Here is a 14,473-nt window from a genome sequence, read left to right as displayed (position 1 = left end):
AGGGCTTCAGTTTCCTCTTCGATAACACATCGTATGTTGTCCTTGTGTTTGCATCTCGCCTCCCTTTATCTTTGCCTTTTATTTTCTGCTGTGGATGTGCTTTTAATTGGCTTAGATTGTTTACCAATTCTGTTTATAGCTTTTGTTCATTTTCCGCACACTAGTTGTTTGACATAAAGCTTGAATTGGTTATTTTGTAATTGGGGGTCTAAACGTTTAAGGGTGTTTTATACACATATTTGAACTTTCACCTTTTGATGGGTAATTTAAAAAGTATATGTCATCCATAAGTGTCGTCAAAGAAACTCACGTCCAAGATGGCCATCAGAAGGAGAAGAGGAAAAAGTAGCTAACACCAAGGAGCAAGGTCGTCTAAGGAAGACAAGTCATCTACACTTCAAGAGGACATAGACGACCAATAACCACTTAGTGAATTTTAAGCATTTTTTGCAGACTAAGACCAAATGCACCACAATCCACTATTTTGAAATGTGCGGTCAATTCTCCAAAATTTGCTTCACTCTCCCCACTAAGTGCACACATCTCCCACGATGTTAGTGGCACCTAACAAGCTAACCCACTTCAAACTCTTTATAAAAAAGGACCCAACCTCACCAGATTAATTAAGGTATGTTTTACTATTCATCCATTTACTATATTTGAGTCCTAGAGAGAAACTAATTTAATCATCAGAGAATCCTTGGCCGGTGCATCTTGGTCACCTTCGATAGTCTTTCTTTCTCTTTCAGGTCATCGATCTGCCGTTGAAGCTTGGAGCGTACGGCCTAATGATTTTCAAACATCATCACCTTTCAATCAATGATACACTCATATAAGTTACAGATTTATAACATTGTGAGGGCCTAGTAGTTAAACACCTTGTCCACCTTGCTTTTAGTGCTAAAGTTTGAGTAGCGCAAAAGATATATTAGCATTAGGGTGGCAGGGTCATACAGGAGTAGGGTTTATCTCATTAGATAAAAAGCAATTTTCTCTTATGAAGTAGTGTCGATACATTAGCATCGAGGTGGCAGGACCATGCATTATGTTAGAGATATATATTATTCATATTAGCCCAATGTAATAGGCCCAACCCTAATTCTATTTTGTGTGCAAGTCAAGTCTCCTACTTGTACTAGAAGTCTATTAGTCTAGGGTTTAGTCACCTATATATACTCATGTTAGGGTTCATTGTAATATAGGAGGTTATTGTACTACACTCTCATATAATAAAGATGTAGCCCTTAAGGGATTCCTCCGTGGATGTAGGCCGTAAGGCTGAACCACGTAACCCTCGTGTTCTCAGTGTTCCTCTTCTATGCTTCCTCTTCCGCATCCACTCTAGCATACACAACATAGTATAACACATCGCATGCTAATATTTAACTCATTAGTAGGATTGATCTCATTAGGTGGGAAGTGATTTACTATATGAAGCACTTCCGGATACATTAGCACCGGGGCCATGCACAAGTAGGGTTTATTTTCTTAAGTGGAAAGTGATTTGCTCTCATGTTTCTATCTTTTTTTAAAAAAAATAAAAAAACAAAAGAAAAGAAAAGAGCAAAAAAGACATATTCACACGTTAAGGATCATATATGGAAGAAGCATCAAGAATTTCACGGTTGATGACAATACATGCTTTTCTCCCATATTCCCATATATGTCCAAGTTAGGAATCAATGAGAGATCAAAAAAGAGAGAAAAAGTTAGAAATGTTGAGAGTCACGTGCATGATTCTCCAAGGACCCAGAACAAATCCCCCCAATGACGTAATCAGTAGATCCGGGCCAAAAAGTCCAAAAACACGTGTATCTCAACACTACAGCTCATGGGGATCCTATTGCAGTGGTGTCACACTGTGATTGGCCTAAGTGCCTCGCACAAACACGCAATTTGTGAACCCAAAAAAACACTGCTCGAAATTTGCTATTATGGGAATGGGAATGGTAAACCGACATCACATGTTTTGACTTACGAGTTTCTCCATTTGAGACGAGGTAATCATCACGCGCCACGTGTCCTATCAACATCACCAGAATGCCACGTATGAAGATGTAGTTCCCTTTGGTTCTACTTCTAGAATCTAGATTGCCACGTTACGTTTTGTGGTGGCACTTCGCTCAACCCCTCAACTATATATATAAACCTATATTTTTCGTTTTACTTCCTCCTTTCACCTTTGCTTTGCACCTTAATAATTCTTTCTTTCCAAATATATTTTGGTCTCTCTCTCTCTCTCTCACTATATAAAATGGAAGGAGCATCCATGGTACGGATTGATAGGAAATCATCAATCGAAAGTGAGCCTAGGACTTTGGGTTTTGACCAAATCCAGTATGCAAGGGTAAGTCAATTTATATATTTGCTTAATTAAGTTTTGCATTAATTTTGTGCTTGCAATTGTGTGAGTGAAATGTTTATGGGTTTGTTATATACTGTTGGGATATTAATTTGGTGCGTCAATTTGTTTATAGGAGGCAGCCTTGTATGTGTTAAATACAAAGACCATAGAAGAAGCAATGACTATCTTCATGAAGGTAATGAGTTGAAAAAATTTTTGATCAGTACAAATTTACAATTTTTTTTTATTTGAATTAATAATTCTTTGTTGGTTTTAATGATATTGATTTTGTTTGAGAGAGAGAGAGAGAGAAATAGCTGCTTGCATATAAATCACCAAGTATGCATGGGATTATTTTTTGCATGATGGATCTTGAAGCAAGTATAACGCAAAATCATTTTGGCATACACTTTGTTGAGTTTGAGATGGAAAACTGTTAGGTAGTCTAATGCATGGTAGGTACGGGAAAAAAAGGGCTTAATTAAATTTTATAAAATGTCATTATTCTGTATGTGTTTCTTCAGCTATAAAATCTGTTCTTTGGTTTTATAATCCATAAAATAAGAATTTGTGATTGAGTATTTTCACTTAGATGCATTGTTTTGAAGAGATGAAATAAATTGCAATGGAAGTATGATGATGATGATGATGAAGCTAATATATTGATAACAAAAACAATAATAATCCATTTGAGTAGATGGACGTGAGAAGTTAAAAGTATTTGTATGAATCAACACATAAATTACTTGGGTAAATTATCTCAGCAAAAAGGAATCCATAAAATAAGAATTTGTGATTTAAGTTAGTAGCACTTAGATGCATTATTTTGAAGAGATCGATGAAATAAATGCAATGGAAGTTTGATGATGACGATGAATTGATGATGTTGATGAAGCTAATCGATTGATCATATAACAACAACAATAATAATCCATTTGTGTAGATGGATGTGAGAAGCTAAAAGCATTTGTATGAATTAACACATAAATTACTTTTGTAAGTTATCTTAGCCCCACACGCACACACCAAAAAAAAAACTTGTGTTAAGTTATGATTTACTGTAATTTTTATAATCTCCCCCTTGTTTTTTTTTTTTGATAGGATTTTTTTTTTAATTTTTAATTTGTTTTTAGTTATTATTACTACAATTATATCATTATATTTTTGAGGAGTTGATTGCTTGTATGATTCATTGTGTAATAATTGCAAATATTCGGCAGGGATTAGAGCCAGTTGTCAGTACTGCAAGACATAATGAAAATACAATGATAGACACAGAAGATGAAGAGCTCAAGTCTACAGAAGACCAACCAAGATTACCAGCTGGGCCGAGGGATATAGCATCAGCACCTTTCTAGTTATTTCGTGAACTATGCAAATTTCTATGTAAAAATATAATAGTACGTGTACAGGATGCAATTTTGCCCTTCAATCATCCTATTTTGAATTTGTTATTTTTTGAATCCTTAAAATATTTTCCTGAAGTTGAAAATTTCTTTAGTAGTATTGATCAGCATTCAAACTGTCAAGCTGCATGTCGCCATTATGAAAAGATGAACCCTACTCCTGTATATAAACCTATTTTTCGTTTTACTTCCTCCTTTCACCTTTGCTAAGCTTTGCACCTTAATAATTCTTTCTTTCCAAATATATTTTGGTCTCTCTCTCTCTCACTATATAAAATGGAAGGAGCATCCATGGTACGGATTGATAGGAAATCATCAATCGAAAGTGAGCCTATGACTTTGGATTTTGATCAAATCCAATATGCAAGGGTTAGTCAATTTATATATTTGCTTAATTATGTTTTGCATTAATTTTGTGCTTGCAATTGTGTGTGTGAAATGTTTATGAGTTTGTTATATACTATTGGGATGTTAATTTGGTGTCTCAATTTGTTTATAGGAGGCAGCCTTGTATGTGTTAAATTCAAGGACCATAGAAGAAGCAATGACTATCTTCATGAAGGTAACGAGTCGAAAAAACTTTTGATCAGTACAAATTTTCAATTTTTTTTTTATTTGAATTAATAATCCTTTGTTGGTTTTAATGATATTGATTTTGTTTGAGAGAGAGAGAGAAATAGCTTCTTGCATATAAATCACTTTGATGAGTTTGAGATGGAAAACTGTTAGGTAGTCTGATGCATGGTAGGTAAATTAAATTTTATAAAATGTCATTATTCTGTATGTGTTTCTTCAGCTATAAAATCTGTTCTTTGGTTTTATAATCCATAAAATAAGAATTTGAGATTGAGAATTTTCACTTAGATGCATTGTTTTGAAGAGATGAAATAAAGTGCAATGGAAGTTTGATGATGACGATGAAGCTGATATATTGATAACAACAACAATAATAATCCATTTGAGTAGATGGACGTGAGAAACTAAAACCATTTGTATGAATCAACACATAAATTACTTGTGTAAATTATCTAGCAAAAAGGAATCCATAAAATAAGAATTTGTGATTAAGTTAGTAGCACTTAGATGCATTATTTTGAAGAGATCGATGAAATAAAGGCAATGGAAGTTTGATGATAATGATGTCGATGAAGCTAATCGATTGATCATATAACAACAATAATAATCCATTTGTGTAGATGGATGTGAGAAGCTAAAAGCATTTGTTAAATTATGATTTACTGTATTTTTTATAATCTCCCCCTTGTTTTTTTTTTTTTTTAGTTATTATTACTACAATTATGTTATTATATTTTTTAGTTGATTGCTTGTATGATTCATTGTGTAATAATTGCAAATATTCGGCAGGGATTAGAGCCAGTTGTCAGTACTGCAAGACATAATGAAAATACAATGATAGACACAGAAGATGAAGAGCTCGAGTATACAGAAGACCAACCAAGATTACCAGTGCCGAGGGATATAGCATCAGCACCTTTCTAGTACTCTGCAAATTTCTATGTAAAAATATAATAGTACGTGTACAGGATGTAATTTTGCACTTCAATCATCCTATTTTGAATTTGTTATTTTTTGAATCCTTAAAATATTTTCCTGGAGTTGAAAATTTCTTTAGTAGTATTGATCAGCATTCAAACTGTCGGGCTGCATGTAGCCATTATGAAAAGATGAATTTTTGGCTAATGACTAATAACAATCTAATTTAGGTTGCGTTTGGATCCGGATGTTTTGCCTTTCTTTCTTTTTTTTTTTTTTTTTTTGCACGCGTTTAAGAGGAGACAAAATTCACTGTTTACCAAAGGACCCATAACCACTTTATTCAAAAAAAAATTAAAAATAAATCATACGATACTATTCATACATTTAAAAATTATTTTACTACAGTATTTTCAGTTTTTAACTGTATCTAAACGAACTCTTAGTATTAGGAGATAACTACCCAGTAAGATGGCAAATCATTGATAGTTGTAAGAGACTAAGATCTTAACGGGTTTGGTTTCTTATAGGGTCAAGTTACGGTTTTAGCCTTGCTCGGTCATCTAAGAGGGTAAACCAGGTGCTTGCAATAGACAAGGTACTTTGGGTTTGGAAATGCTATCAAGTAAAAGTAAAATCATTCACATGCTAATGCAATAGGAGCTTAGCTGTGTAAACTGGAAATTATTAGAAACAGAACACTTCAGGTTATTTCAATCACAAACTCAAACACGATGAAAGTAGGTCATCAATTTATTACATATAAACAATGGGAAAGAAGAAAAGTTTTTCATTATCTTTCATCATTATTTTCTTTCCTTTTCCTTTTTCTTTTTCTCTCTTTTTTGTTTGAAGAGTCCTTTTGAGAGAGATCTGACACAGGTAACTGCTGAGCAGCATGACAGGAATTGACTGGAAATTGCTCTGAGTCATTGGTTTCAATGTGTTGAGACTCACCAGTTTCAGGGGGGCAGCACAATCGCTTCAAGAGATCATCCATGTCAAAAATGCCCAGATTTTTCAAGTCTTCAAAAAGATCAAGGTCATCTGAAGGAAATGATGATTCAGTAGTTCCATTGTGACTGGCATTCTGCAAAATCATAAGATTCTACATCAGAAGAGATTAAATCTTCAAAGAAAATTTGCTAGCAAAGCAATCAGAAAAATGTTATCTTATTTTATAAAATTTTATACGTCATTTAGTCCAAACTACTTTTTATTCGAAAATGATATTTTAAAAATTTGGTGGCTAAAATGTACATTCTCTCAATTTATTTATTTATTTTAAATGTTTGAAATTTTAAGTTCAAATTTTATATGGCAAATAGCACCAATACGAAGCAAGGGCTTTCAAGTAAGATAAAAAGGGAACACTAAGACTGATGGCAGTTTTAATCCCACCGAGGATAGTAGGACTAAATTCAAACAGATTGGAAAAAAAACAAAATATATGAGGGGGAAAACTATTATATAAGTTTAATCGACCAATAAGCACGAATAGATCGTTACTACTATAAAAAGATAGAGGTAAGGAACTCTTAAAACATTTGTTCTTTTTCTTGAAATGAGGATTCAAAACATTGACAACCATAATTTTTTTATTCATAAGCACCAATCCCTTATCTTTCACAAATACAAGTGAGGTGCAAGCAAAATATGGGAAACGGAAAAGATATGATGAAACTTGTAAGAGAAGAACGTCAGTAAAGGTTGATTATTTCAAAAGCTCACCTCAATTTTACAAGGTAAATCTGGCCCCGGATCAGACTGGTGTGGCACATATAAGACCTCAGGAGCACCAAAAGAATTGCCCAGAAAGTGCTGAGATTCACCTGCTTCTGGATTCAGTGGCTTATCAAGATCCCTCATGTTAAGACCATTGTACTGAGAACCAGAGTGGAAAGCATTTCCAACCTCACTTGGTCCAGCTTTGTAGCCCAGATCTTGCAAGCGTTTGAAATTAGGATCAACAGGAAGTTCGGCATCAACAGTTCCATCTTGAATGGTATTCTGCAAAATCGTAAACAAATCCACATCAGTAGAGAGATTAGAACTTCAAAGAACATATGCAAGCAAAAGAGTAGTATAACAATTAGGAAAAAAAAATGTTAAATGCTACAATATCATCCCCCTGAATCCCTGATACAAAAAGTAAAGAGTTCAATGAAAGATTAAATACTAAAAGATTCAAGAATTGTGGTTTACTTTTAATGTTGGAAACTGCTCTGAATCAATATAATCATTGTGTCCAGCATTGAGGCCATTGAATGGAACATGCTGGGGTTCACCTGCTTCAGGAGGGATATTCAGTGGCTTATCGAGATCCCTTATATTAAGACCATTGTACCGAGAACCAGTGTGTACATCCTCACTTGGTCCAGCCAGATATCCCAAGTCTTTGTAATTAGGATCAACAGGGAGTGCAACTTCAGCAGTTCTATCATGAATGGGCTTCTGCAAATATCATAAACAAATCCACATCAGTAGAGATTAGAACTTCAAAGAAAATTTGCAAGCAAAATAGTCTAAAAATCAGGAAAAAAAAAATGTTAAATGCTACAATATCATTCCCCCAATACAAACAGTAAAGATTTCAAGGAAAGACAAGATTAAATACTAAAATATTCAAGAATTGTGGTCTACTTTTGATGTGGGGCCTTCTTGACACTGTAGGGAGAAAGTAGCTGGTTCAGTTTTAATAACAGTTTTACTATTTTTTTTTTAATTCGATTGTTACAATGGAGGAGGGGAGATTTGAACCTTGGGTTGTCTTGAAAATACCAGGAGGTGCCAACCAATTGGACAAATTCTTTATTTGTAACTTTCGTTCTCCTCAATATTTTCTAACATTACTTTCCAATAAGGGCAAAGAAAGGAAAGAAAACATTTTGGATCCAGGTATCTTGAGCTCACTAATGAAATTGGGTAATGATGGAAATTGACCTATACTTAAATGTAAATACAACATTGAAAAGTATAGCAATGTCCAAAGCTTTGGCTAAGTTCATAATGAAACAATGTACATTAGAAAATATAACCTACTTAAAATTCCCATTGCAACTAGATCTGGAACACTAGTAAGAAAAAAGGGCAGAGAAGTTACACACCTTATTTTTCTTATCTTCATTTGAAACCAATGATGTTGAAAACAAAAAATCATCACCCAGAACCTGAGGCAACTCCTCTGAATCAACATTATTGCTTTGAACTGATGGAAGCACCACACGCTGGGATGGCACAATTTCAGACAAACATGATTCAGATGCCGTGCTGTTCAATTGCGAGGTGCCAGCAGCAAGTGAATTGCTATGGTTATTATGCAGCACAGAGGCAGGGATAGAAAAACCAGCAGAACGGTTAACTTCTTCATCATCAATCCAGTCATCCTCCTTAAATGGTGCTCCATATTGGGCATTATTTCTTGGGCCTAGGCCTTCCTTTTGGAAAATCTTACAAAGCACATGTTCACTCTGAAAGACAAACATCAAGAGAATCGATTTGAATTCAATCACCAGAACACCATCAATCACTTATATACATGTAGGAGTAGAAATAGATGTAGCAGTTGACCAACAATTCAAATACATTTTACTCCCTATCCCATTATATTTTTCCCTCTTAGTAAACTCAACCTTTTAATGACATGCAATTTATTTCTCTGTCTTTTTCTTTAGAAGGGAAAGGGTAAGAAGAAATTATTACCATGTTTCTTTAACAAGAAAATTTTCCAAAATTATCATCACAAAGTTCCAAATTTTGAGAGAGTACACAACAACTTCCTAATGGTAATTTGAAAAGCTGTTGAATTAGGAAGTGGGAAAATGGACTAACCACAAAAACAAAATTATGCCATGTTTGACAGAACATAAAATTCAATCAACAATAATCTTTTTTAAGTAGATATTATGGTTGTCAAGTTGCAGTAATATGTTTCTCAAGTATTTGCAATGCATGAGCTAGATTAGATGAGGTAGGGGGAAGACTATTGAATGTGTACTCAAAGAGAGAAAAAAACATTCTATTATCCATATTTGGACCATTTCACATAAATGAGGATAATATGTCATCCATTTAAAAGTATAACTGACAAGCTCATCAACCAACAGGAAAAAAAAAAAAAAAGACTTCAGGTGCTGCAAACAGCAAAGTAGAGTTACCTATAAAATAGTGAATTTTGAGATTTCTTCTATAATTCAAACAAAAAAATGAAAATTTAACTCAAATGAAAAAAATTCAAGCAGTTGATTCAACAGAAAATATGAACTCTAATCTCTAAAACATGCCAAACTGCACAGTACACAGGAAGCTTACACATGCCCGGCTACCTCAGATTAGCCAAATATTTTGTTCTTTTCATCTACTCCAATCAGATATGGGGGGCTTTCACAGTTTTTTCATTGAATCCAGGTTATTTCAATTAGTTATAGAGGAAGGGGGACGTTATTTCTCGCTATAAATTTTTGATCAGGGCAAATATTTTATGAGGTCAGTTTTCATGGGTAAGAGTGCAGCACAATGGTTGATGAAGAATATTGAGCACATTGTTGTTGGGGGTTAGTTCCAAGCAGTTTTTCACTTTCAGGGACAGTGATATTGCTTTTACTCTCCAACGGAGCACCAACTCTTTTGGTCAGTTCTTATTATTGACTAAACTCAAAGTTGGCAGGTCTAGGAGGTTGGTCATTATCCCTGAAGGCATAGCAAAAAATGGTTGGAGAATTTTCGGGCTTGAATTAAGAAATATGATGTATCCTTCCCAATATGTGGTGGGTGGCTCAGGCCATTCGAAACTTGTTGCTCAGTTGCATAGGCATAATTCAGATTCAAAACTCTAGAACTTTTGCTGAAACTGTGCAAGGCTATCACGTAAAAGTAGAAGATAGAAAGCATCCGACGCAGTTATGTATCACAGATAAGGGGAAGACACAGTTAGGAGAGGAGAAGATGGTGGTGCTGGATCCAGAACATGCAAAGACGGTGTTGAGTAGTAGAACGGTGGCCACTCCTTGCCCGTTAGCTGCTGGTGGAGGAGCTGTGAAACCTCGGAGAATTAATGTGGATATTAATTTGGGAGAGAAAATACCGGTAGGAAATAAATTGAGATTTCCGTTAAGGTTTAATTCAAATTCAAAAGAATCTAATTATGGTATTGTGAGTGTTTTAAGGAATGCATGCTGGACAGGAAAAGATTTGACTGTGGAGGTGGGTGAGACAGGAAAGAGGAGGGTTTCATGGGATTATAACAAAGGTGGACCTAAGTGTTTTAAATGGGTTCCACGGGAAACAAGTAAAAATAAGCCCACTGTGGGCCTAAGCTTGAATCCCACATTGGCCCAACCATGTTTGGGCTCTACTCAGTCAACCACAACTTGCTTCTCGGGCCCAAGTTCTTACGAAATGGGTGAGCCACCTTCTGAGGCCAATCTGACACCCCTGGCCCATTCGATGACAACAACGGAAGTTTTTTCAGACAAACCCGAGTCCTCGATGTTCACTGTCACGGTGTCAGATCGACATTGAATTTAGTGCTTCTTTTATGTTATGCCCAATTTCATATTGAATTTAGTGCTTCTTTTATGTTTTTGCTTTTCTCTCTTTTTTTTGTACTTTTTGATATGCTTTGTGCTACTTTGCATTTAGCAGTTTTTTGAATATACATCTTTCTTAATTATAAAAAAAAAAAAAGAAGACAATTTGAGTCTCTCAAAAACAATTTTACAGGGAATTACAGAAAGTCCAGCAAGTGCATTTAAACAATTGGCTGTTGAGGTGGGATATAAGGTATAAACAGCTTTGGATTGCAACAAGTGTTGCGCCTAACCATCAAGATCGACATTTAAATCCAGGGAACAAACTTTGGACTGTGAACAAATAAATTAGAGAAGTATGGTGAATAGGCAAGTAACACATATGTCAATTCAGATGCACATGCAATATAATCTCTTAACCTCTGTGTGGACTAGGAAAGAAACAATATTCACAATCAGCTTATACAAAGACTACACCAACAGACACAAGTATCATACTAAAGAATGATAAATAACCAAACATTACCTGAGCAACTCCTCTCTCAGCCCCATAGTTATCATCAAGTCTGTACTCATGCATAACCCAATCCGTCCGTTCCCCTGGTGCAAAACCCTTGTGAAAAATCAAAGTTTTTATTGAGCCCACCAATGCATTGTTGTGTAGAACATGTCTATCTTTTCCAGTGATTTTCCAGTGCCCAACATCAGTGGCACGATTCATTCTAACCCCACTTAAATATTTCTTCTCAATTGGACAAAAGAAGTACCATTTCAGATCCCCTTTCACAATAGACTCATCTGGTAGAAGAACAAACAAACTTTAGTAAGAAAGCATAATGTGCTAATCAATAAAACAAAATAGAGTAATTTAATGAAATAAAAATAAAAGACAAAAGAGTGTAAATAAATATTTTTCCCATATACCTGCAAGTTTCCAAGGAGCAAACTTGTATACATCAACCTCTGCAATGAGTTCAATGGGGAATTTTTTCTTGGTAGCTTTCCACAATAGATAGTACACAACAAGCTGAACGTCTGTGGGATGAAAACCAACCCCAGGAATGGGAAACGGCTTTTTCCCCGACAAGCAATCCAAAACGTACTCCCTCGGTTCCATAACTTTGAAAATCTAGTATACAATTTCCTCACAAGCAGTGAAGAATAATAACGTGTAATCTGCTCTTAATCAACAAAACCCAAAACCCTTTCCCCAATAACGCAATGTTTTCACAGGAACAAGAAATGAACACTACCCTACAATGTGATGCAATGAGAATGACACTTGAGTAAAAAAAATCAAGTGCCGAACAGGACCTTCAATGAACGCCAGAGCCTCCTCCGGTTTATGAAGCTAGAATCACACCGAATGATTGAAAAGTGTTTCTTGTTGAGAATAGAAATAGACATTTGGTGTGGAATAATTACCTGTTATCAACATTATCAATTGATTAGGCACACAATGCCAAGAAACGCCCCCACAAATTCAGAAATAAAAAATAAAAACCCAAAACAGATACCAAAGACTAAATGATAAGAAGATAAATCAACAACCAACCAATCAAATCTTGATTTAATTTGTTTCTTTTTTCAAGTAGAGAAACCCCCTGATAGGATGTTATTAACATAACATCAAAGGGACATAAAATTATAGAGTAGCGTACAAAGTAGCCTAACTCCGGAATAACAATCGAAAATTAAGCTCTGATTAAATTAAGTAATACAACTTTGACTTAAACAATCAAATCAGGGAGGAGTAAAATAAAAATCAGATAATGATTCATAGATATAAAACCCAAATCGCCCAGATTATAAACCAACCAATCAAATCTTCATTCAAGTAGAGAAACCCCCAGATAGGATTAAAATCAAAAGCACATTAAATTTATCAAGTAGATTATAAAGTTAGCCTAAAAAGAACACAAAACCCCTTAGTAACTATCGGAAATTAAGCGAAAATTGAAACTAGTAAATATATTTTTGACTAAAAAAATCAAAACAGGAAGGAGGAAAACAAAAATCAGATAATAAGTCATAGATACAAAACCCAAATTGCCCAACAAAAAACAAAGAAATTTCCCAGTTTTTAATCAAATGAAAGCAAACCCAGATTATAAATCAATCAGGAATACCCAAATTTTGATCGCATAAACACAATAAACCTAAAAACCCTAGAATATGAAACTAAGATCAAAAACCGAAAAACAAAAGGCAAATAATAGAAAGATTCAGAGAGAGAGTAGAAACAGTACCTGAACTTGAAGCGAGGAAGAGAGAGAGAGAGGGAGGGAGAGAGCGCCAGAGAGAAGGGTTTTGGTTTTACTTTACGAAGAGCGCAATTGGGGATTCTGTTAAACTGGTTTGTTTAACGTAATGTACTAAGCTTTTGTACTTGTTTTATAGTTAGTAGTAAACTACATTTATACATAGAGACAGACAGTGGGTTGAGTTGAGTTGAGTTGAGCTGAGCTGTATAGAACACAGCGTGTTTTGTTTCTCCTTCAATCTTATTGGTCTGCTTGCTTAAGCAGATTGTTCTTCTTTTAAAAAAAAAACAAATATATGCATTATGACGTATTTCTCTTCTTCTTTTTTTTAGTATTTATGACGTAAATATCTTTTGTTCACACTAGTATTAGAAGAAAACCTTGCTTCCATTCATGAACATATCCACTTTCAATCACCATATTATTGTTATTGTAAATATTTTTTTATTATTTTTAGTCTTCTAGTTCAAGTCTTCTAGATGCTCAAATTGATTTTATCATCATCACAATAGGTTTAAATTCAATTCCTTTACTAGACCATAATATCAAGCAATGAAGTCCTAATTCATCAAAAAAAAAGTAATATACAAATTGTTTACAAACTGGCCCTTACCTCTAGAAAATCATTATAAAAATTAATCCTACTTCTCGAATAATACACCACAATGCATAGACGTGTCAAAAAATAATTCAAATTCTTCTCCTACTCGAGTTGAGGCTCAAAACCATTTTCCATATGCAACAAAAATTGGTGCCCTTTTCATCACTTCCCTGCCCACATGTTTACGCGTTTTCACTTTGACATCTCTCTCTCTCTCTCTCTCTCCCCTAAGATTTAGGACAAGCTCCCCTACAACAATTTCAACACATATATATATATTCTCTATCAACCTTGCTTTTCCATGATTGAACTCATTAATAAAGCAAATGCTTCTTTATATTCCATTCCATTCCAATCCAACCCCATGGTTGCAGAAATCAAGAGCAAATCAAAAATTAAAATAAATAAATAATGGAGCTATTAAGAGCATTAGCACACGGGATGCCAAAAAAAAAAAAAAAATTATTTTGCATTCTCAAACACTACTTTATCTATTTTACCAACTCATTTTACAACTCATCCTATATTCCAGTTTTTATTTTTACATACAACCAAATAAAATAATAAAAAGTATTATTCTCTCTTTTTCCCTCACACACAACCACATACTAAAATTATTTTTTTTATTTTTTTTACAACTTATGAGCGATATTCATAAGTTGCAAAAAAAATTTTAAGTTTACTAACCCGGATGGAGTGAGTTTTGGAGGATGTTTACACCCCCAATGCTAGTACTCTAAAGATAATCGATTGCGAACTGGCCTTGCTAGTCTTTCATCACTACCAACAAGTTTAACATTTTCACTTTTGACTACACATCTTTATTTGTCTCTCCT

General features: G+C 34.4%; 2 protein-coding genes across 3 annotated transcripts; one reads left to right on the top strand and one right to left on the bottom strand.

Annotated features, from left to right (window-relative positions):
- The first annotated feature begins 2,176 nt into the window (after positions 1-2,176).
- LOC126733358 (uncharacterized) lies at positions 2,177-5,488 on the top strand. Of its 2 annotated transcripts, none has more exons than XM_050436616.1 (3): positions 2,177-2,347; positions 2,478-2,540; positions 5,116-5,488. In XM_050436616.1, the coding sequence occupies exons 1-3, from the start codon at positions 2,255-2,257 to the stop codon at positions 5,248-5,250; spliced, it is 291 nt and encodes a 96-aa protein (XP_050292573.1). In that variant the 5' UTR covers positions 2,177-2,254; the 3' UTR covers positions 5,251-5,488. The 2 variants fall into 2 exon arrangements, with proteins under 2 accessions (XP_050292573.1, XP_050292572.1); XM_050436615.1 differs by lacking the exons at positions 2,177-2,347; positions 2,478-2,540 and adding exons at positions 3,699-4,119; positions 4,250-4,312.
- A 382-nt stretch (positions 5,489-5,870) lies between these two features.
- On the bottom strand, positions 5,871-13,186 carry LOC126733356 (NAC domain-containing protein 82-like). The gene is made up of 7 exons (XM_050436613.1): positions 13,022-13,186; positions 11,697-12,197; positions 11,299-11,570; positions 8,352-8,714; positions 7,450-7,698; positions 6,976-7,254; positions 5,871-6,334 (listed from the first exon to the last, which is right to left on the bottom strand). Exons 2-7 carry the CDS (start codon positions 11,887-11,889, stop codon positions 6,038-6,040), a joined length of 1,653 nt encoding a protein of 550 aa, XP_050292570.1. The 5' UTR covers positions 11,890-12,197; positions 13,022-13,186; the 3' UTR covers positions 5,871-6,037.
- Positions 13,187-14,473: the final 1,287 nt, after the last annotated feature.

The sequence above is a fragment of the Quercus robur genome, chromosome 6 (genome assembly GCF_932294415.1).
Source record: "Quercus robur chromosome 6, dhQueRobu3.1, whole genome shotgun sequence".
Classification (NCBI taxonomy): domain Eukaryota; kingdom Viridiplantae; phylum Streptophyta; class Magnoliopsida; order Fagales; family Fagaceae; genus Quercus; species Quercus robur.
Note: the sequence above shows the minus strand (reverse complement) of the source record. Positions and strands in the feature narration are given on the sequence as shown.